Source organism: Odontesthes bonariensis, chromosome 10, assembly GCF_027942865.1.
Source record: "Odontesthes bonariensis isolate fOdoBon6 chromosome 10, fOdoBon6.hap1, whole genome shotgun sequence".
Classification (NCBI taxonomy): Eukaryota; Metazoa; Chordata; class Actinopteri; order Atheriniformes; family Atherinopsidae; genus Odontesthes; species Odontesthes bonariensis.
This window is the reverse complement of record NC_134515.1, coordinates 38,883,788-38,907,739: the sequence shown is the minus strand read 5'-3', so window position 1 is coordinate 38,907,739 and position 23,952 is coordinate 38,883,788. Positions and strand designations below refer to the sequence as shown.

General features: G+C 44.6%; 1 protein-coding gene across 2 annotated transcripts in view; it reads right to left on the bottom strand.

Annotated features, from left to right (window-relative positions):
* The window catches only part of LOC142390071 (ephrin type-B receptor 2-like), a 194,115-nt gene extending 172,200 nt beyond the window's left edge, over positions 1-21,915 (bottom strand). For both annotated transcript variants that reach the window (XM_075475430.1, XM_075475431.1), the window contains exon 1: positions 21,749-21,915. In XM_075475430.1, coding sequence (XP_075331545.1) covers positions 21,749-21,821 — 73 coding nt within the window. In that variant the 5' untranslated portion in view covers positions 21,822-21,915. The remainder of the gene's footprint in view (positions 1-21,748) is intronic.
* Between the last annotated feature and the right edge of the window lie 2,037 nt (positions 21,916-23,952).

Here is a 23,952-nt window from a genome sequence, read left to right as displayed (position 1 = left end):
TGTGCACTGTATATGCACACTGTGTCAGAGGGAGGGATGGGAAGGATAAAACAGCTGACTAAACCCAACACCTACTGAATACACTGATCCAAACATATTCTTAGAGATGGAAAGATGAGTGAGTGGGAGGTGCAGAATTTTATTCAGGTGTTATACTGCATCATTAGAAAGAAATGAGCTGGATGGTTTAATCTGGTGTAAAACAGAATATACTGAAGGCAGAGCTGCTCTTAGTAAGGTAAAGCTCAGAGCTCTGAGAGCAGAAAAACTGAATGCTGATCCTGAAGTGTCTGTGGACGGCTCAGCATCACCAAACACAGCCACTGGTGGCAGTGTTAAGGAGAATTTAGGACTAAGTAACAAGTGAGAATCAAGCAGATTATGCTGAAATTTGATCTAAACTCTCTGAGCTGAATTAAGAGAGGACAGACAATCTTTATCCTAAACAGGTTAATCAGTTAGTGCTGTTTCCAAAATAAGATCTGAGCACAAACATTTGTGTCCTGCAGCAGAGAGCAGCACAGGAGCAGAAACTGTTCAGCAGAACGAACTCACACACCAGACTAAGATGGTGCAACTAGTAACCATGCTTTACTAAAACTGGGGAAAGTCTTGTGTCTTCTTCTGTTTGCTCTGGTTGGGTCTCTGTGTTCTCTGGATGGGTTGAAGGTTTTACATGTGTAATTAATGCTTTACAGCATGGATTGGACCTGATGAAAGGAAAATGAAAGCAGAACATTTTGAAGATGACATGTTGCATTGCTGTGCTGCTTGGTTCTTTCCTGCTAACATTCATCCTCAGGTTAGCCTAACTGCATCAGCAGCAGAACCACCGCAGGACCCGCAGCCAGGCGACGGACCAGGTGTCCGTCTGAAGTTCTGGAAGGTGTGCCCATCATGCCAAGATGATGGTGGAACAGTCCCATGACCTTCATCCACATGTGCACAATGAGGGCCCAAACGGGTGGATGGTGAACCTAAGCGCTCCTCCAACTGAGTGAAAAGCCAATTTGAAGAATTCATTCCACTAAGTGACTTTCAACCATCCACAGCCTTCAACCTCTGTCAAGAAATATGTCGGAATTCTCCTGAATTTTCCTAAAAGAAGATCATTTAGGGAATAAGGGGGTAAAGACCCCTTGGTGGAAGTGAAGTGCTCGGAACCTCTCCTTCTGAGCTAGCTCCGGATCAGACTGCTGAACTGATGCTCAGCCAGGAGAAGGAGCAGCCAGCGGGAACAGGATTGGACCAGAAGAGATGGAGCTGCACCACACCACTCTGCACATGAATTTCATTTCCATTTAGAAAAAAAGAAATAAAAATGTTTACTTAAAAAAAATGATAGGTTTATTACATTTCACTGTATCATTATCATCATATTGCAACAAGGTCATATGTTCATATTCACACGCCATAATATCCCATAGGGTCAAGTTAAATGTCATGTATTGTTTAGCATTTTGTTGATGGGTGCATGTTCTGAATGTTGATCGTTATTCCAAAATGCTTTTTGTTTCATTCTTTGCTTTGTTCTTCATTCCTTTGTGTTCGTACTACTAAGCTGTCCTTTTCCATTGGCAAAGTCCAAAGTTGGTAGTGGGAGCTTCTGGAGTTCAGAGGAACTTCAGAGGTCAGTCTCCACCTGGAGGATGGAGCCACAGGGGAATTTTAAAGTTCTGAGTTACAAACAGAAGCAGCCGGAGGGGTTCTTCATATGTAACAGTTCATTAGTTATTCTTATTTACTTATTTACTTTATTTTGTTTTCTTTTTATTCATTTTATGTCGTTAGTTGTGTACATTATTTTCTTTTGAATTTTTTTAGTTCTCTTTAATTTTCAGTTGTTTTTTTAAAACTTTTTTTAGTTTATTAGTGACTTCAGCGGGGGCATGTGGGAGGGAGCAGGGCACTGCTCACACCACATATTATTTAGGGTCAAAATGTTCTCTGTCCAGGTGATGACTGAAGATGCTGCAGCGATCTCAGACGTGCTGGTGCTGGACAGAGATGGGCCACAGAATGATATCAGGAAGTAGAAGAGGATCTCACAAGCTGTTGTCGTTTGGAATTCTTTTATGTTGTTCCTGTTGATAAATTCCCCAAAAGAGGCTGCAAAGGTGAGTCCGACTACTCTTTTCTCTTTTCCTGAGCAGTCCATACATACTCCTAAATTAAAATCCTAGAGAATCACAACCAAATCTTGGCGGACCAGCTATACTAACATCTCGTCAGAAGGAGACGACGAGAAGAGCAAATTTTAAACCTAAAACCCCAAACTAAAATATTTCATGGATTTTACACCGTGTCACTACTGCATCAGACAGCTGTTTACTTTGTAACTCCACTTTCTTTAGTGTTGTAGCACAACTGGCTGTCGCCGTAACCGCAAAAATGAAATATTGCAATATGAAGAAGCCCACGCGCTTCATGATGGGCCCCCGCCATCACCACACGTCACCTGATCTCACCATAACACATGTCAAATGAAAAGCGGGAACCAGCCAATTTACATGAGGCAATCTGTCAAATCTGCGGCAAAACGGTTCAAGTAAAACGACTAATTTAAGGGTCAGTAACAGCTTTTTTTATGTGTAAGAATCTCACAATGGAGCGTAACAGCACAGGCTCATACAAAGAGCGGCAATTATGTGCAATTTAATCCTTAAATTAGCATTTGCAAAGGTCTAAGCTACACTGCTACAAATGTCCTTAGCATGCTAAAAAATAGGCGGTGTATGTGAATGAGCAGAGAGACGATACAGAAAAGGCTGAGTGCAAAGGCCGCTGCCAACTCAGTGGCCTGTGGTGTGGCTGAAAATGTCAGGTCTGAGACCCGAGAGGCTGAATCACTGGTTGTCAACCCCCCCCCCCCAAACACCAGAATGATGGGTCAGCGGACGCTGGACCATTAGGTCTGGCTATGTGAGAGTAGGTGGTGGGGTGTTTACATAAAGCAGAGAGAGAAAGACAGCAGCAGAGATGAACTGTTTCCATAACTTAGCTGTGTACGTCACAGGGGGGATGTAGGCCAGCGGACTGGCCCACATCCACAGTTTACTCCTGCTGTCAGGTTAGCAGCACTGCTTTCCACCAGCTGTGGACTATATATTCTGTGGATGGTGTACAACCTTAAATACGGTGCCAGGAAGTGTCATCACTGTGCAGATATATACACACAGTGCTAACACTTTAAATGTATACAATATTACTGAACTATCCCAGACACTTTTAGCACAGAATCCTCACTAAAGCTGAACAGAGCTGAAAATAGCATCTGCAAAAAATAAATTATATTACTAATGCTACTACTATTAAGAATAATAATTATAACAATGATAATAATCAAATGCATAAATCTAAAATCAGAAACATGAATATGTGGAAATTCTTATTTTTAAGTCCTATATTCTCGAACAGTCCATTTGCAAATGTATGCATGTCTTACATCCTCAAATTCATCAGGTAGTGCCAGTGCATCCAGCATGCTGCTTCCTGCTTCTTGCTTCCTGCTGCTTCCTGCTGCATCCTGCTATTTCCTGTTGCTTCCTGCTGCTTCCTGCTGCTTCCTGCTGCTTCCTGCTGCTTCCTGCTTCTTCCTGCTGCTTCCTGCTGCTTCCTGCTGCTTCCTGCTGCTTCCTGCTTCTTCCTGCTGCTTCCTGCTGCTTCCTGTTGCTTCCTGCTGCTTCCTGTTGCTTCCTGCTGCATCCTGCTGCTTCCTGCTTCTTCTTGCTGCACCTGTTGCTTCCTGCTGCTTCCTGCTTCTTCCTGCTGCTTCCTGCTGAATCCTGTTGCTTCCTGCTGCTTCCTGTTGCTTCCTGCTGCTTCCTGCTGCATTCTGCTGCTTCCTGCTGCTTCCTGCTGCTTCCTGTTGCTTCCTGTTGCTTCCTGCTGCTTCCTGCTGCTTCCTGTTGCTTTCTGCTGCTTCCTGCTGCTTCCTGCTGCTTCCTGCTGCATCCTGCTGCTTCCTGTTGCTTCCTGCTGCTTCCTGCTGCTTCCTGCTGCTTCCTGCTGCTACGTGCTGCTTCCTGCTGCTTCCTGTTGCTTCCTGCTGCTTCCTGCTGCTTCTTGCTGCTACCTGCTGCTTCCTGCTGCTTCCTGCTGCTTCCTGCTGCTTCCTGCTGCTTCCTGCTGCTTCCTGCTGCTTCCTGCTGCTTCCTGTTGCTTCCTGCTGCTTCCTGTTGCTTCCTGTTTCTTCCTGCTGCTTCCTGCTGCTTCCTGCTGCTTCCTGCTGCTTCCTGTTGCTTCCTGTTTCTTCCTACTGCTTCCTGCTGCTTCCTGCTGCATCCTGCTGCTTCCTGCTGCTTCCTGTTGCTTCCTGCTCCTTCCTGCTGCTTCCTGCTGCATCCTGCTGCTTCCTGTTGCTTCCTGCTGCTTCCTGTTGCTTCCTGTTGCTTCCTGTTTCTTCCTGCTGCTTCCTGCTGCTTCCTGCTGCTACATGCTGCTACCTGTTGCTTCCTGCTGCTTCCTGCTGCTTCCTGTTGCTACGTGCTGCTACCTGTTGCTTCCTGCTGCTTCCTGCTGCTACGTGCTGCTATGTGCTGCTACGTGCTGCTATGTGCTGCTATGTGCTGCTATGTGCTGCTACGTTCTGCTACATGCTGCTTCCTGCTGCTTCCTGGTGCTACGTGCTGCTACCTGTTGCTTCCTGCTGCTTCCTGCTGCTACGTGCTGCTATGTGCTGCTACCTGTTGCTTCCTGTTGCTTCCTGCTGCTTCCTGCTGCTTCCTGTTGCTACGTGCTGCTACCTGTTGCTTCCTGCTGCTTCCTGCTGCTACGTGCTGCTATGTGCTGCTACGTGCTGCTATGTGCTGCTATGTGCTGCTATGTGCTGCTATGTGCTGCTATGTGCTGCTACGTTCTGCTACATGCTGCTTCCTGCTGCTTCCTGCTGCTACATGCTGCTATGTGCTGCTTCCTGGTGCTACGTGCTGCTACCTGTTGCTTCCTGCTGCTTCCTGCTGCTTCCTGTTGCTACATGCTGCTACCTGTTGCTTCCTGCTGCTTCCTGCTGCTACGTGCTGCTATGTGCTGCTACGTTCTGCTACATGCTGCTACCTGTTGCTTCCTGCTGCTTCCTGCTGCTACGTGCTGCTATGTGCTGCTATGTGCTGCTACGTTCTGCTACATGCTGCTTCCTGCTGCTTCCTGCTGCTACATGCTGCTATGTGCTGCTACGTTCTGCTACATGCTGCTATGTGCTGCTTTGTGCTGCTACGTTCTGCTACATGCTGCTTCCTGTTGCTACGTGCTGCTTCCTGCTGCTTCCTGCTACTACGTGCTGCTATGTGCTGCTACGTGCTGCTTCCTGCTGCTTCCTGCTGCTTCCTGCTGCTACGTGCTGCTACGTGCTGCTACGTGCTGCTACGTGCTGCTACGTGCTGCTACGTGCTGCTACGTACTGCTACGTGCTGGCGTTTCGCAGGAAAACACATGCATCACTTCCTGTAACCTTGTTCATGTTCTGTACAACTTCTCATTCCTCTTGGATTGTTAAATACCACTTCATTTCTTCTTATAAGTTTCAAGTTTATTTATTTAACAAAGGGATAGCATATATTACTAGCATTTAAAACAAAATGCAAAATATACAAGATTGTAGCCACAAGGCTAATTTCCATCTTTAGTCCCTTGACAGGTTTGATGTTCCTTAAAAAAGAAATAAAAAACAAGTATTGCACACAATTGTAAAATTACAAAGTGAAAGATATCTCACTCATTTTAAAATAAATAATACAAAATCAAATACAAAGTTCAATACAACAATAAGTTAAGAACAACTGCCAGTACCAACTATATTGAATTATGTTGACAGTATTGTTTATCCAGTAGCCATGATTTTAACTGTTTACTAAATGAATTTAATGTTGGCAATTTTCTAATTGTGCTGGGAATTATGTTCCAGGTGTGAGAGGTTTTGTGGGAGAATACAGCCTGACGAAAAGCTGTCTTCCTAAATGGGACAGAGCAATCACCCCTGGAAATGGCTCTGGTAACCCTGTTTGTGCTTTTTGTAATAAATTTCTGTAGAGGAGGAGGGGCCAGGCCATGAAGAAGTTTGTAAAGTAAAACTGAATCATTATATTTAACATAGTTATCCCAGTCCAACAGTCTATGTTTTTTCAGTATTTTAAAGTGATGGTATGTTTTAGGCTTTTTATCTAAAATTTTCAGTGCTTGTTTGTATAATGTTTTAATGGCTTTTAAGGTTGTGGCATTAGCTGATGCCCAACTAGTTAGACAGTAAGACATATGTGACATGATCATTGCGTTAAAATACAGTGTAGCTGACTCAAGGGTTAAATTATTCCTAATGTACCTGAAATTAGCTAGGTAAAATTTTATTTTACCTATAGTTTTTTAACATGTTGCCTAAAACCAAGTTGTGAATCTATTATAACACCAAGGTATTTAAACTCTTGAACAACTTCCAGTTTCTCACCATGCACCATGATGCTGGGGTCAGGTTCAGTAGTACCTCTTTTTGAAAAATACATACAGACGGGCTCACCACCCGTGGGAGGGGCCATGGGGGTCGGGTGCAGTGTGAGCTGGGTGGCAGCCGAAGGCGGGAACCTTGGCGGTCTGATCCTCGGCTACTGAAGCGGGCTCTTGGGACGTGGAACGTCACCTCTCTGCTGGGGAAGGAGCCTGAGCTGGTGCGCGAGGTTGAGCGGTTCCGGCTAGATATAGTCGGACTCACCTCGACGCATGGCTTGGGCTCCGGAACCAGCCTCCTCGAGAGGGGTTGGACTCTCTTCCACTCTGCAGTTGCCCGCGGTGAGAGGCGTAGAGGAGGTGTGGGCATACTTATTGCCCCCCGGCTGTGCGCCTGTACATTGGGGTTCACCCCGGTAGACGAGAGGGTAGCCTCCCTCCGCCTTAGGGTGGGGGGACGGGTCCTGACTGTTGTTTGTGCTTATGCACCGAACGGCAGTTCAGAGTACCCACCCTTTTTGGAGTCCCTGGAGGAGGCACTGGAGAGTGCTCCTCCGGGAGACTCCCTCGTCCTGCTGGGGGACTTCAATGCTCACGTGGACAATGACAGTGAGACCTGGAGGGGCGTGATTGGGAGGAACGGCCCCCCCGATCTGAATCAGAGTGGTGTTTTGTTGTTGGACTTCTGTGCTCGTCACGGACTGTCCATAACGAACACCATGTTCAGGCATAAGGGTGTCCATATGTGCACTTGGCACCAGGACACCCTAGGCCGCAGCTCGATGATCAACTTTGTGGTCGTATCGTCGGACTTGCGGCCGTATGTCCTGGACACTCGGGTGAAGAGAGGGGCGGAGCTGTCAACTGATCACCACCTGGTGGTGAGTTGGCTCCGCTGGTGGGGGAGCAAGCCGGTCAGACCTGGCAGGCCCAAACGTATTGTGAGGGTCTGTTGGGAACGGCTGGCGGAATCCCCTGTAAGGAGGAGTTTCAACTCCCACCTCCGGCAGAGCTTCAACCATGTCCCGAGGGAGGTGGGGGACATTGAGCCCGAATGGGCCATGTTCCATGCCTCCATTGTTGAGGCGGCCGACCGGAGCTGTGGCCGTAAGGTGGTCGGTGCCTGTCGTGGCGGCAACCCCCGAACCCGCTGGTGGACACCAGTGGTGAGGGAAGCCGTCAAGCTGAAAAAGGAGTCCTATCGGGCCTTTTTGGCCAGTGGGACTCTGGAAGCAGCTGATGGGTACCAACAGGCCAAGCGGAACGCGGCCTCGGCGGTTGCTGAGGCAAAAACTCGGGCTTGGGAGGAGTTCGAGGAGGCCATGGAGAATGACTTCCGACGGCCTCGAAGAGTTTCTGGTCCACCATCCGGCGGCTCAAGGGGGGGAAAACGGTGCACCTTCAACACCGTGTATGGTGAGGGCGGGGCTCTGCTGACTTCAACTAGGGACGTCGTGAGTCGGTGGGGGGAATACTTCGAGGGCCTCCTCAATCCTACCAACACGCCTTCCGATGAGGAAGCAGAGTTGGGGAGCTCGGACGTGGGGCCTCCCATTTCTGCGGCTGAGGTTGCCGAGGTGGTTAAAAAACTCCTCGGTGGCAAGGCCCCGGGGGTGGATGAGGTCCGTCCTGAGTTCCTCAAGGCTCTGGATGTTGTGGGGCTGTCTTGGTTGACACGCCTCTGCAGCATCGCGTGGACATCGGGGGCAGTGCCTCTGGACTGGCAGATCGGGGTGGTGGTCCCCCTCTTTAAAAAGGGGGACAGGAGGGTGTGTTCCAACTATAGGGGGATCACACTTCTCAGCCTCCCTGGTAAGGTCTATTCGGGGGTACTGGAGAGGAGGATCCGCCGGATAGTCGAATCTCGGATTCAGGAGGTACAGTGTGGTTTTCGTCCTGGCCGTGGAACAGTGGACCAGCTCTATACCCTCCACAGGATCCTGGAGGGTGCATGGGATCGGGTCTCTGCTTTTTGCGGACGATGCGGTTCTGTTGGCGTTGTCGGGCCGTGACCTTCAGCTCTCACTGGAGCGGTTCGCAGCCGAGTGTGAAGCGGCTGGGATGAGAACCAGCCCCTCCAAATCTGAGACCATGGTCCTCAGCCGGAAAAGGGTGGAATGCCCTCTCCGGGTCGGGAATGAGAAGCTCGGTCATCCGGGAGGGGCTCGGAGTAGAACCGCTGCTCCTCCGCATCGAGAGGAGTCAGATGAGGTGGCTCGGGCATCTGGTTAGGATGCCTCCTGGACGCCTCCCTGGTGAGGTGTTCCGGGCCCGTCCCACTGGGAGGAGGCCCCGGGGAAGACCCAGGACACGTTGGAGAGACTATGTCTCTCGGCTGGCCTGGGAACGCCTCGGGGTCCCCCCAGAAGAGCTGGAGGAAGTGGCCGGGGACAGGGACGTCTGGGTTTCTCTGCTCAAGCTGCTGCCCCCGCGACCCGATCCCCGGACAAGCGGCAGATAATGGATGGATGGACATACAGACAGTCTTTGACACATTAAGATGAAGACGTGAGTGTTGTAGCCATGTACACACATTGTTCATGACTGATGTTAGCTGTTGTGCAGCTAGAAGTTTGTCTTTTGCGTGGATGTATAACACTGCGTCATCTGCATATAACTGGCAGGTTACTGATGCAGGACAACAACTAGACAGGTTGTTAATATACAAGCTGAACAACAGTGGACCTAGTATGGACCCCTGTGGTACTCCAAGAGAGTTTATGCAAGTGCTTGATGTAGTATGTTGCACTCTAACACACTGTGTCCGTGATGCTAGGTATGACTCCATCCATTTCAATGAGTCAGCAGAAAAGTTCAAATAAGTGAGCTTTTGTAAACAGTATCTGATGGTTGACTGTATCAAAGGCCTTTCTAAAATCAAGAAAAACAGCCCCTACAACACCGCCAGCATCAAGTTTTTATTTAACATTTTCCAAAAAGAAGCAGACAGCCGTCTCTGTTGAGTGATGTTTTCTAAACCCAAACTGCATGCTGTTAAGCATATGACTATTATTTAGGTGCTGAGTGAGTTGTTCTGCCACCAGTTTCTCAGTTATTTTAGAAATAGCAGGAAGGATACTAATTGGTCTATAGTTACTAGTTATTGTTGGGTCACCAGATTTGAGGATTGGAGTTATTACTGCGCTTTTCCAACTGTCTGGAAATACCTGCTGGGTGAAAGAGTCATTAACAATGGTTGTGATTGGTGAAAGGAGGGGTTGCTTATAGGTTTTAAGAAATAGTGTGTCCATGCCGTGGGCATCTTTAGCTCTAGAGCTTTTTAGCCCACAGATGACCTTATCGACCTGTGCCTGAGACACCATGTGTATGTTAAAAAGTGGTGATGTGGTGCTTATAAGCGTCTGGCTTAACTTTTTAACTTCAGAATCAGTGCTTTGTGTTAGATGTGTTACAGAATCAATAAAATATGTATTGAGTGCTGTTGCAATATCCTTAGGGTCCTGGACTACAGTGTTATTTATCTGCAACTCTTTAATTTCTCTGTGTGTGTTACTGTTGTTTGTCAGTTTTTCAATATTTGTCCGGATATCTTTGGCATTTCCCCTAGCATTACTGATTACGTTTATAAAAAAATGTTGCTTTCGCAGTTCTGAGAGCCTTCACCACTTTATTTCTCAGTGACACAAATATCTGTCTATCATGTATAGTGTTTGTTTTAAGAGATGTCTTGAGTGCGTGGTCTCTCTGTTTCATAAGTGTCCATATGTTCTCATCAAGCCATGGTAGGTGGTTCCTTTTGTGAGGCTTTTGTTTAACCTTTTTCATAAATTGTGCCATGGTATCCTTGATTACCCCCATAAATTCTTCAAATTTTTTGTTTGCATCACTATTGACCAGATGGTCACACCAGTTTATTTGATTTAAAGCTTCTTTTAGGTTCTCAGTCTCATTTTTAGGTATTCTTACATGCCCATTTGTTTGGATGGGTGGGCGTAACAGTCTGTTTTTAGACAACTTCCTTGAGAACAGAATCAGGTTGTGGTCTGACAAACCTGTAAGCAGACTGTATGTTTTCAGAATCCTATCACATTTATTACTAAAAACAAGATCTATGCACGTTTGTGTTGTGTTAGTTATTCTAGTAGGACATATTATTAACTCAGACAGGTCAAACTTTGCTGCAAGAGTTTTCAGGCCTTCGTTTCGCTTTGTCGAACCAATTTATATTAAAGTCCCCAAGTAAGATAGTTTCAGTCTTTAAATTGCACTCTTTGAGTATGTCCTGTAGTTCATCATAGAAACCACTACAAGATGATGGTGGCCTGTAAATTCCCACTAGAACAACAGACATTTCTGGAGAGAGGACTACTTTCAATCCAATACATTCCATGTTGTGTACAGTAGCCCATTTTATCTGGTTACATTTGAGGTGTTCCTTCACATAAAACATTACCCCTCCACCCCTTCCCGTAGTTCTGTCCAGTCTGAAGATATTGTATCCTGGTATATTTAAGCCAGCCATAGGAGAGTTGCTGTGTAACCATGTTTCAGAAATAAATAAAAAATCCAAGTTTGAGTCACTTAGCAAATGGTGGATTTGGTCACTTTTTGGTATGATGCTTCAAATGTTTATGTGACCACCGAGCAGTCCCTTGGGCTTACATTTCGGGTCCCAGATAATCTTGGCATGATTAAGAGTTTGTTGCAATTTTATGAATTTACGTTTTTTAAAAATAGTCTTATTGAGTGCTCTACGACTTGTGTCATTGTCATAAAAACGCTCTGACCTGATAGATGCTTGTAATTCGCTGGCACAGCGTTCCATCTGCTGCGATGCAAGGAGGCTTGGGGCTTGATAACTTGCAGGGGAACACTGAGATCCCCCGAGTACAGGGGCTTGGCTGTTGTTGTCATTCGCCGGCCGTGAACTACTCTGAGGCTGCCGTGAGAGCCCCCCCACCGGTGAGACAGCTGGCACACCAATGCCAACCCACGCCGCTCCCGTATTGATGTTCTCTAGTTGTAAATACCTCTCCACCGAAAGAGGCAAATCTATCACTTCCCCTCTCCGTGGCCCCAGGTCACCGCTGGTTAGCCGCCCCTCCGAAGCCACATCTGGCATCCCAGTTGCCAGCGTTTGAGTGTTATGGCCAAGTTGTTGTTCCAGCAGAGGTGGAAAGAGTACTCTGATGCCGCCCGACAGACCCGAGTTTTCAGCTGGAGGCAGTGGATCCGGGTTTGGCTCCGGGTTTCTGTTGGTTAGCCGTCGTCTGGTGTCCACCTGAGGCTTGCTAGCCTCCACTGTACCCAGCTAGCATCTTGGTTGTCAGCGCTTGAGTGTTTTGTTGTGGTCGCTATATCGATCCATGTCCCAGACCTCCGCCAGTGGGAGAATTCATCTCGGGTATTCCACCCCCGCTGTCCGATAGTCCATTATCAGGAGGAGGTAGAGTGACACACTTTTGCATCATAAATCCTATCACACACTATTTGTTCTATTCTACCACCCATTAATATATATCTTTGGTGTTTTAACATGTTTGTCACTTTTCTAGTGTGTCTGGTTCTCTAGCTTAGCATAGCTACCAGTTCTCTCCCTCCATCTCCTGCTTTCACCTGCTCCGTGTGTCAGATGTTTAGTTACTCCTCTGCCTCCTTTAGCGATAATGGTACATGTAACAAATGTAGTCTTTTTGTAGTTTTGGAGGCGAGGTTATCTGAATTGGAAGCTCGGCTCTGCACCGTTGAAAATCACCCGATAGCGAGCCAGGTCCCTTTAGTTACTGTGGAGCCACCTAGCGTAGCTAATCCTGTTAGCTGCCCCCCGGCAGGCCCTGATCATCTAAGACCCGGCTGGGTGACGGTCAGGAAGAGGAGTCATAGCACTAAAGTCAAGCCCATGGTTCACCACCAACTGGTCTATGTTTCTAACGAGAAACTCAGCGACACACCCGCTGAGGAAAAAACCCTGGTAATTGGCAGCTCCATAGTCAGAAACGTGGCATTAGAGACACCAGCGGCCATAGTCAAATGCATTCCAGGGGCCAGAGCGGGCGACATAGAATCCTATTTAAAACTGCTGGCTAAGGATAAACGTAAATATGGTAAAATAGTTATTCACGTCGGCGTTAATGACACCCGGTTGCGCCAATCGGAGGTCACTAAAATTAATGTTGCATCGGTGTGTAATTTTGCCAAAACAATGTGGGACTCCGTAGTTTTCTCTGGACCCCTGCCAAATCTGACCAGTGATGACATGTTTAGCCGCATGTCGTCCTACAATCGCTGGTTGTCTAGATGGTGTCCAGCAAACAACGTGGGCTACAGAGATAATTGGCAATCTTTCTGGAGAAAACCTGGTCTGATGAGGAGAGACGGCATCCATCCCACTTTGGAAGGAGCAGCTCTCATTTCTAGAAATATGGATGAATTTATTTGCCACCCTAAAACATGACAACCCAGGGCTCAGACCAGGATGCAGAGTTGTAGTCTTACACACTTCTCTGCAGCTTCCCACCTGCTGCTACCCACCCAATCGATTAACACAAAAGGAGCAAATCCTCTTGTGCAAAAAGAAATTATTAAAACAAAAACTTTAACTGAACAAAAACATCAAACTATTAAATGTGGTTTGCTGAATATCAGATCTCTCCTTTCGAAGTCTCTGTTAGTGAATGAGTTGATTTGTGATCATCATATTGATATATTTAGTCTTACAGAAACCTGGCTGCAGCAGGAGGATCATGTTAGCATCATGTTAGCATCATGTTAGCATTAATGAAGCAACTCCCTCTGACTGTTTGAATGTTCACGTTCCTGGAACCACAGGCAGAGGAGGAGGAGTGGCAGCTATCTTCAGATCAGGGTTACTAATCAGTCCCAGACCCAAGATTAGTTTGAGCTCTTTTGAATCTCTGATTCTCAGTTTTTCCCACGCAAAGTGGAAATCCCAGAAACCTCTTGTGTTTGTTGTTGTGTATCGTCCACCTGGCCCTTATTCTGAGTTTCTGTCTGAATTCTCAGAGTTTTTATCCCAGTTAGTGCTGAGTACAGATAAAGTCATTGCAGTGGGTGACTTTAATATTCATGTAGATGTTGAAAATGACAGCCTGAATATGAACTTTAATTCTATATTAGACTCTATTGGATTTTCTCAGAGTGTTCACAGAGCGACTCACTGCCTTAATCACACCCTTGATCTTGTGCTGACTTATGGCATTGAGAGTGAACAGTTAACAGTGTTCCCTCATAACCCGGTCTTATCTGACCATTTTCTGATAACCTTTGAGTTTACATAACTTGACTATACAGTTTCTGAGAAGAAATGTACATATAGAAGGTGTCTATCAGAGGATGCTGTAACCAGACTTAAAGAATTAATTCCATCATCCTTTTCTTCACTGCCATGTGCAGATATGACAGAGGACGACTACCTAAACTTTACTCCAGCAACACTTGACTCTCTTGTTGACAGCACTATAGTTTCAATGCGTACAGCACTGGACAATGTTGCCCCTCTGAAAAGGAAGGTAATCAGTCAGAAGAGGCTGGCTCCTTGGTATAATTCACAGCTGCGTGCTTTAAAGCAGACTGCAAGAAAGCTGGAGAGACAGTGGCGTTCCTCTAATTTAGAAGAGTCTCAGTTAGTCTGGAAAGATAATTTAATAACGTATAAAAAAGCCCTTCTTAAACCATGTTTAATTTCTCAAATTACATTATGTATATGTGACATTATTGTGGTCATTAACTCGTGTTTCCCTGTTCCAACAGGTATCCTTTGAATGGTGTTACAGTGTTTGTTGTCCCCTCTTTTCTGTCTTCTCAAACCCCAGCTGGTTCTGGTTCTGATGGCCACCCTTCCCGGTTCTGGTTCTGATGGCCACCCTTCCTGGTCCTGGTTCTGATGGCCACCCTTCCTGGTTCTGGTTCTGATGGCCACCCTTCCTGGTCCTGGTTCTGATGGCCACCCTTCCTGGTCCTGGTTCTGATGGCCACCCTTCCTGGTTCTGGTTCTGCCAGAGGTTTCTTCCTGTTCAAAGGGAGTCGTTTCTCTCCACAGTCGCCTCAGGCACGCTCAGGACGGGAGATTGGACTGAAGACAAGTTTCAGTGCAATCTGTTGGTTTCCTTAGCTAGGAAACTGTTTTTGAATTGGCTCTATATGAACGAATTGGATTATTTAGAAATTAATTATGATTACAATTATTGAATTCCAATTGGCTTGAATTGGACTTTATTATCTAAGTGCCTTGAGATGACATTTGTTGTAATTGGCGCTATATAAATAAAACTAAATTGAATTTAAATCTGTAATCTATTAGACTGGAATTCTAGAAGAATAAACACACATCTCAGCTGTGGTTTGAGCCGCACTGCAGCTATGAGACATCTGGAGTTGTGCGATGATGCTTATTATTCATGCGTGTGGTAAACATCAAGCAAACGACCCTCAGCAAAGACAGTAAATATATTTGTATCATCATATTGACCTCATTCAGCAAGAAAATACCCTTTATAGTATTATCAGATTGAAGCAACAAGTCATGAAATGTGCTCTGTTTAATTGCAGCGATCAGACTGATTGATTCACAAATTGCCAAAATGATTGTGACAGTCAGAACTGCAGAAGAGAAATGTGAGTTTTTGAGAAATAAATCTGCTTATGATTATTTAGTTTAAAGCAAAGTGAGCATGTAAAAATGTACAGTCTGAAATTCTGCCCACCACATGCTTTGCAGTGCCTGATAAACGTATTTTGCTTTGTGTGCACGTTGCTGCTGAAATGACCTTGTACAAAACTGTCTTGTCTTTTCAGAAATACAATCACTAAAACAAAATGCCAGTCAAGTGTTACGTTTGACCATCATTTCGATGTGTGGGCTCGTATGAGCTCACATGCAATATAAGAAGTGTGTGTAATTAGTGTCCAAATGTAATAGAGTGTTTACTAGAGGGACTGATCTGGTACAACACTGGTATTGGGCTCTGAGGTTGACAGCATTTCTTTGCTAAATTAGTGCCTCAGAAAGCTAAAACCCCAACTGCCTCAGCAAGGCTTGTACCAACAGACTGAAGAAGTGGCTGATATAGAGAAGTCCCACCAGTAGCTAGAAAAGGCTGGTCTGAGAGACAGTAATCATGGCAGCTGAAGAACAGGCTCTGAGCAAGAGAGGTTGGAGTCTACCACACCAGACAGGACTTTAGGTGCAGGCTGTGCAAAGAGGCCTCTGAGACACGCCAGCACATAATAGCGGGGGGGGGGCGGGGGGGACGATGCAGGCAGGCACAGCATACATGGAACGCCATAACCAAGTGTACAGTGAATAGTGTACAGGAACATCTGTGCCGAGTATGGGTTGGAAGTCCCAAAGTCGAAGTAGGAAATACCTCCAAAGGTAGTGGAGAATGACAGAGCTAAGATCCTGTGGGACTTCCAGATCCAGACTGATAAACCGTTGGTGATGGCTAACCAACCCGGACATCGTAGAGGTCGAAAAACTCCAGAAGAAGGCAGTGACTGATGGAGCAATTCCAAGTGACAGCAACATCAAGAAGAAGGAACACGAGAACCTCGAAAAACACCAAGAGCTAAAGGAGCAAGTTAAAAAGATGTGGGAATTAAAGGCACCAGTGGTATCAGTGGTAATGGGAGAACTTGGGGCTGTGACCCTCATACTGGGAGAGTAACTCCAACAGTTCCCATAATCCACATCAGAGATCTCTGTCCAGAAGAGTGCCGTTTTAGAACCAGCTAACATACTGTGTAGAAACTCAAGTTCAAAGGCCTCTGGTAGAGGACCCAAGCTTTAAAAGCTGATCCGGCTCAGGTCCTTCAGTGTCTGCAGTGATATGATGTGCATGTTTTATCACACTATCACTGAGAGTGCACTGTTCTATGCTGCTGTCTGCTGGGGGAGTTGCACTACAGACACAAACTGTAGGCGCCTGGACAAACTGGTGAAAAAGGCTGGTTCTGTTGTAGGCAGAAGGCTGGACCCTCTCAGTGCTGTGGTGGAGAAACGGATGAGGAGGAAGTTAGATTCTGTGATGGAGAATAATAAACATCCTCTCCACAGCATCCTGCAGGACAGAGGAGCAGCTGCAGTGAGAGGCTGCAGGACTGAGAGCTTCAGGAGGTCCTTTGTCCCCACAGCCAGAAGGCTTTTTAACAGGGACTGCTGAGTTCTTCTCAAATTTATTGATTGATTTTTATTTATTTGTTTATTTGTTTATTTTGCCATTTAGTCATTTATTATTATTTAGTTAGTAGTAGTATTATTATTGTTGTTTTATTGTTGTTAATTCAATCATTGTAAATATTTAAAAAAAATGTTGAGCTACTTGACGAATTTGAATTTCCCCCATTGGGGGATAGATAAAGTATTTTTCTATTTCTATTTTATTCTATTCTATTCTATTCTATTCTATTCCATTCTATTCTATTCTATTCTATTCTATTCTATTCTATTCTATTCTAAAAGGACGACTGCCCTAATTGGGCTGAGTTGTGGTCAATGGTAAATTCATTTATAGATTTGTCAGAGTTTAAAATACTGCCAGAGACAGACTGCTTGCTACAGTGGGAACAGTCTGCTGGGTCAGCGTGTCCATTTTGAGATATTTCAGTTTAGAAAAAAAAAAGAAATGTGTTATGTGCATAAGGCAAATATTCCTAATGGCGGAAGTTGTTTTCAATTTTACAATATTATAAATCAAAGAGAAAACTCCACACAGCACACACTCACTGATGTTCCAGCTTAGTGATGAACTTCAGCAGATAACAGGAAGGCTAATGCTCAGCGCATCTGCCATAAACAGGGTTCTGTCTGTGTGGAGTCTGCATGTTCTCCCCGTGTATGCGTGGGTTCTCTCCGGGTACTCCGGCTTCCTAGCCTGGCTGAAGCGTCTACATCTCGATGAGATGGTGGTCTGGGAACTAGGTGTGCATTTTCTCGTATTTGAGGCGTGGTTTACGAATGCCTAGAGCCGTTTATTGGGCGCTACGAATGTCTATCAAATGGCGTCTGGTTCTTCCCATGCTGCTTTGCGCATGATTCATAGCCAATTGTATCACTTATACCAGATGACATATGTAGAGCGACAGAAATTCGACGAGGAAGAACGCAATGAAATCTTTCAACGCCAAACGTTGCTCTTTTTTAAAAGTAAACTTGCGTTCTAAGCTACTTAAAACACTTTCTAAGGCTGCATCGAACGGTAACATTGTGTCCGCTGCCATGTTGGATTAACACTCTATAAGCTTCGGTGTCGCGCATAGACGTTGTCATCGTCTTGCTGCTGCCCCCCCCCCCCCGTTCTGTGATTGGTTCCCTAACTCAGGCAAAAATAAGGGCGGTGGAAATGAAAATCGCACGCAAAGCAGCATGGGAATTCCCAGGCTACCGGCTTCCTCCCACTGTCCAAAAACATGCATGTTAGGTTCATTGGTGACTCTAAATTGACCCTCTCTGTGTGGCCCTGTGATGAACAGGTGACCCATCGAGGCTGTGCCCTGCTTCTCACCCAATGGCAGCTGAGATAGGCTCCAGACCCCGGCCCTGCAACCCTTGATTGGATTAAGTGGGTATAGAAAATGGATAGACTGATGGACAACGATTTGAAAAAAAACAGTGTACTTTTCATCTAAATAAAGTTTGGTATACAAAGAATTAGAATAAAGTTTGGTGGTTTGCTCCTGATCTTGAATCAAGGCCGAAAATGACATGTTGTAATTATGGCAAATCATTTTCAAATAACTACAGATGGTCAGTAAACGACATGTGAATCCCAGTCTTTTTGTTATAACTTTATAACATTTCATAGTTTTTGTTCACCCTTTACTAAGATACATGCATCTGACACAGTCGTTGGTGAAATACACCATATATTTACCACAATATTTTTACTTTTAACAACAACCCTCACATAGGTACAGTGTGTGACCAAAGCCGGCACTCTCAGCCACACCGTAAGATGGTAAACCTTTATCAAGAACAGTGTTTCCCACAGATGTGAAGGCAATGTGTGGTGGTGGTGGGCCGGGGGGGGTTGGTTGGGTGTAAAAAATAAAAATTCTTCGAAATAATTCCTTCGTTAATAATTGGTCACACAAAACTTTATTGTATTAACCCATAAGAACCCAGACCCATTTCTATTTAAATGAAAATTAAGGGGGTTATAACACAGACTAAATAGACCACATAGAACCCATTTCAGAATTTTTTTCCAGAATACCACCCCCCACTGTCAGAGATCTGTAATGTGACATATATGTCACATTGGAAGTTAAGAACCTGGATAATTTCTCCATCAAGGAAAATGATGGGGGACGTAAGGATGTGTGACACCTGTGTCACGGTGGGTGACACAGGTGCGGCTTATCTGCAGATTTTCACATCTTCATTGTAAACAAATGAATAACATAGCTAATTACACTGGTGGGACTGTTCAGCTGTTTCAGGCTGATACCTCCGGTTCAGGCTGGTCCTCATCCTCAACACGCACGTCTCTTTTTCAATTGCAGAAAATATTTTTCAATACTCATCTGGATTGAAGCAGCAAACATTCAGTGTAAGAGTTTAAAAAAACTACTTTATTTGATTCACAGCTGCTCGTGTTTAGACCTCGACAACCCAACTACATTTTTTTTTTTTACGGCAAACTTGCAACTAGTTAACTTTATAAAGAAGGCGTAATAGCTTGCTATGGGTCGGGACGGGACGGGACAACATTGTATTCAAAATATAAAATGTTTTTATAGGACTTTTTAATGTGTGATTTTATAAAGGTGCACGTGATACCAACCTTTCGTAAATTCTTTCGGTTGAGCTAATCTAACGCGACGCTGAGACTAGCAAGCTTCCACGCTTCCAGGTAAGCACGGAGGGGAGGGGCTATGTGTGTGAGTAGGCTATGTGAGAGAGACGCGAGGGACAGAGAGACGGAGGCAGAGCAGCAAGGAAATGCAGCTGAACGAATACGAGTATTTTTTTAAATAGCGTTAAAAAAAAATAATAATAACGAAACGCAATATGTGGCGGCCGGAGTTTAATCTGTGGCGCACCGCCACGAATTAGTCTATGTGTGGGAAACACTGCAGAAATCAGACAGTAGATGCTGGAATGACCCTTGACCCCTTTGAGTTGTGGTGTAAAAACTCTTCAGTATCTTTATCTTGTGTGTTATGCTAGCTGTATTAGCATAACACTTCTCACAAACTGAGTGTTCCAAATCCAAATGATTTCCAGACATTGGGTTTGGTTGCAGATTGTAAACCACATTAGCGTTGGTCGTCAGAAACATTTTGGATTTACCTCCAAAGCCAAAACTGGTGCGTACACACCCCTTTCACCACTGTATCTGAGTGGCTAATATGCTGTTTAAATGGTGTAAAGACTGTTCACTAAGCAGGTGCCAAAGTCACCATAAGATTTTTCAGTTGATTTACTATGAACAACCATAATTTAATATTGCACAGATTCTATTATATGTGGATTTTCTCCAGCTGTAACTGGAAGAGAAAGCTGGTAAAAGATTGAATGCAGGCTTCTCAAACCTGGAACTAACATGAATCCTGAATAAGCTAGTCAAAAGTTCTAAGTACAAATGTAAATACATTCCTGATGAAGATCCAATCACTAAGACCACATTGGATGCGGTCAAGGATCGATGTGGCCACATGTTTAAAGCAGCGTGAACACAACTGTGTCCTGAGCCACACTGAAGGAGGTTTTCACTTGGATTCCTTCCATCTGTTCCTACTCTGCAGCAGGAGAGCAGGGCTGTCAAACTCCAATACACAGTAGGCCAGAATTAAAAGCCTGGACAAAGTTGCGGGCCAGCCTTGATATTTTTTTTTAAATGTCAACAATGGAGGAAGTTTTTCCACAGGCTAACAATGCTAATCTTTTTTTTGTGAACAGATATTCTGCTTCCCATCTGTATAGAAAGCTCCTGTTTCCCACCTTTGGTTTGGACATTTTTGGGAGCAGTGGCCTGATGCCAATGGTAGCATGAGGTCGCTGATGAATGTCAACAGAGGAGGGGGCGCTTGTGGGTCCTGATTGATGAGTCAACGCACCAGCAGAGCATTCTGGGATTTGTGGTATTAGAGGTGCATTTGCTGTCTACTGGCAGGCCAGCTCTAGCAGACATTTGGTATTGTTTCGTGGGCCAAAATATAATGAGACTGTGGGCCAGATTTGGACCGCGGGCCGGAGATTGACATCTATGCATTAGAGCATGTATTTCTAATTAATATGTTTTTGGAATTCATGTGGAGGGCCTATACTAAATAGTCCAAACAGACGAGGTGAAATTAAAAGAGAAAAAAATAAATATAGCTATGGAAAAGTAGTGTGTGCATGTGTATTCACTCCCTTCGTTATAAAGTCCTTAATTGATATCTGGTTCTGCCAATTAGTTGAATTAAATCCCTTGGTGTGAAACTGGAACTCTATGTGCATACAGTATAAACCTGCTGAGGAAGGCCCCAGTCTGCAACAGCAGTGAAGCTCCACAACCAGATCAGGGAAAAAGTTTTGGAGAAGTCCAGATTAGAGTTGGGATATAAAAGACATATACGAGACTATTATAGCCAATAAAGAGTACCAATAAATCCATTATTAGAAAGTAGAAAGAATATGACACAACAATAAATCTGCGAAGGAAGGGAAGACCAGAAGAACAGTAAGAGCATCGAAGAGATAAGAAAGAGGTCGAAGCTGCAAAGCTTCCCAGCTGAGACCGGAGCATCTGTTCACAGAACCACTTTAAAACACACTCTGCACAAAGCAGAAAGCTCAGCTTTCTTTGGGAGTGAAAAAGCCACCATTTAAGGGTAAAAACAAAGAAGAAAACAGGATTTTACATCAAGGAGACTCCCTGAACTTTAAGAGGAAGGTACTCTGATAAGATAAAACACAAAGATCCCTTTTTAGTCAAACACCAAGAGTGAACATCCAACACCTTTCATCACTTCAAGAACACCCCAACAACAATAAGAATAACAACAAGAATAACAACAAGAATATCCTAGCAGCTACGGCAGAGCATCTTAAAGAAAGGCACAGAGTGAATCCTGAGAATGAAACCAGTGAAGTGTAAAACATGTTTGCAGCTTCTCTCAGCACAGAACAGTCAGACATCTGTGCACATGGCTCCTCTGGGCTGTAAAAGCTGTTTAACACACACACACACACAGACACACACACACACACACACACACACACACACACACACACACACACACTTCCACATCTTTAACATTCAGAAGGAGCTCAAGTGCATCTTCTCGGCACGCGTCCACACAAACCCACCATTCAGATTCTGACTAGAGTTGTACATCGGCTTACCTTCAAGAGCCAACACTGAGGGCAGTATCCACACGAAATAAACCACATCCATGATTATAGTTATTCCAGACATCTGAGTGTGGAAAAGCCGAGTATCTATCGCGCAGCCGACCAGCAGCGGGCCACTGACTGAGACTTCATGGAGACCGCGCGCATCCTCCTCCTCCTCTCCATCAGCAGCACAGGGTTAATGATCCAGGGGCTGACGCTCAGGACAGTTTGGGCGAAACCAAATGAAGGGGGCGGAATAACCACAGAGAAATATCCTGCAACGCTCGTGACTGGCTGGACCACCACGGGCAGTTTTAGTGGCAGTTCACTCGCTGATATTAACCATCAAGCTGCTGATGAGATGGATTTTACTGATTCTTTTATTTGATGGACAAATTTGAAGTTTTCGTAGAAAAGTTCTGCTACTTTATTATTTTAAGGAAAATATTTCACTCAGTCTGAATTCCATGAGCCAAGATGGCTACCAGTAGCTACTTCAGCTCAGTTCCAACATGCCAACATCTATCAAACAGGTCCACTGGTTTCCTTCCACTCACCATTCCACTGAGCTGTGGCACAGCTGAGATACAGCTGATGGTCATGGAATGGAAACAGTGAATATCAGCAACAATCAGGACAAACAAAGACATGAATGGATTCTCCATTAACCCACTCCCCCCTTTTTGTTATTGCATCAATTCAAATTCAATTCAATTCTAAGAAATCCGTGAAAGTGAAAAAAGTCATGTGCATGGCAGAGACTGGTGAGTGATATAATTGTTTTAATGTCTGAGCTCTATGGTGTAGCCCACATTCTGGAAGACAGAGCATTACATATGCAGCACCATTAGAAATGGGGATTGGTCCTTGGAGTGCTGTAGCCTCAGGATTTCATAAGGAGTTTGAAAAGTTTTTTGTAGGCCTCAGAATGAGGCATCAACATCAGGCCAAAGACGGGACAGACTGGAGCTGATGATGCCTTCTCATGGTTCCCACGTCTGCTCCCTGCCTTACAAGGTAAATGGACTGCATTTAAAGAGTGCTGTTTCTAGTCCACTCAAAGGGTTTTTAAGCCCAACTCACACTGACAAACACACACATGCAGTTCTTTTTCTCTCTCATACATATGTACACATACGCAGACTGGTGTACGTGCCAGAGGCAGCGGCAAAAATAACGTCTAATACTTTGGATTTCTGGAAGAAAGCTCATATTTTTTATTTGTCTCAGGGAACTGAATTTGGATAAAATTTAATAATCTCAAGTTAATTGATGAGTAAACTTTTGTTAGATATTGGAATATATCAAATCAAATCAAATTTATTTATATAGCACATTTCATGTACAAACAATTCAAAGTGCTTTACATAAAATAAAAGCATTGCAGCAGGGAGTGCAAGAAGCATTAAAATACATAAAAGAATATAAAGAGAAACAAATAAAATCATTTAAATGAATTTAAAAACAAGCAACAGTAAAGATAAATCCAAAGATATCGTGCAGATTTCATGCATAGACACATGAGAACAGAAATGTTTTTAACCTGGATTTAAAAATGTCTCCATTTGGTGAAAGTTTAATCTCTTTATATGGAAAACACTTCAGGTACTACTTGAGGAAGTACCACCTCAGCATTTTTCTGTTGAAAAGATTTTTAGAAAACATCAAAGGTTCACCAATGAAAAGGTCAAAGTTGATGCAAAGTTTCTGTAGTTCCTTACAAAATCAAATATACATAAAGCCCACCTACAAAAGGCCAAACCTCATCTTCCAATGTTAAATATACTGCCCATCTAACAATGCTAATTCTAAGAAAACGAGTGAACTCAGCCAAATATAAGGTTGTTAGATTGTTGATCCATGTCTAAGATACTGTTCATAGTCAGTGTTTGTGTCACAATGGCTGAAGGTCTTCAGACAGATGACTAGAGGCTGTAGAGGACATATACGAATGCTTTGAAGTCAAAATTATATGTTCACCTACTGCTGCAATGTTGGAGAGCCTACATACATTTAGCCATGTAATGTAATCAAGCACATGGTCTTTTTCTGTCAGTCTGAAACAATAAACATAAAAAAGTTAAAAAGGCGAGCCCAATTATAAAAGCACAGTTCTGCGTTGTAGATGCTTCACTAGCATGTCTGCAGATATTCTACAGCTGATTCGTCTGAGCCACTTCATCACAGAAAACTGCAGTGAATTATGAGGCGGA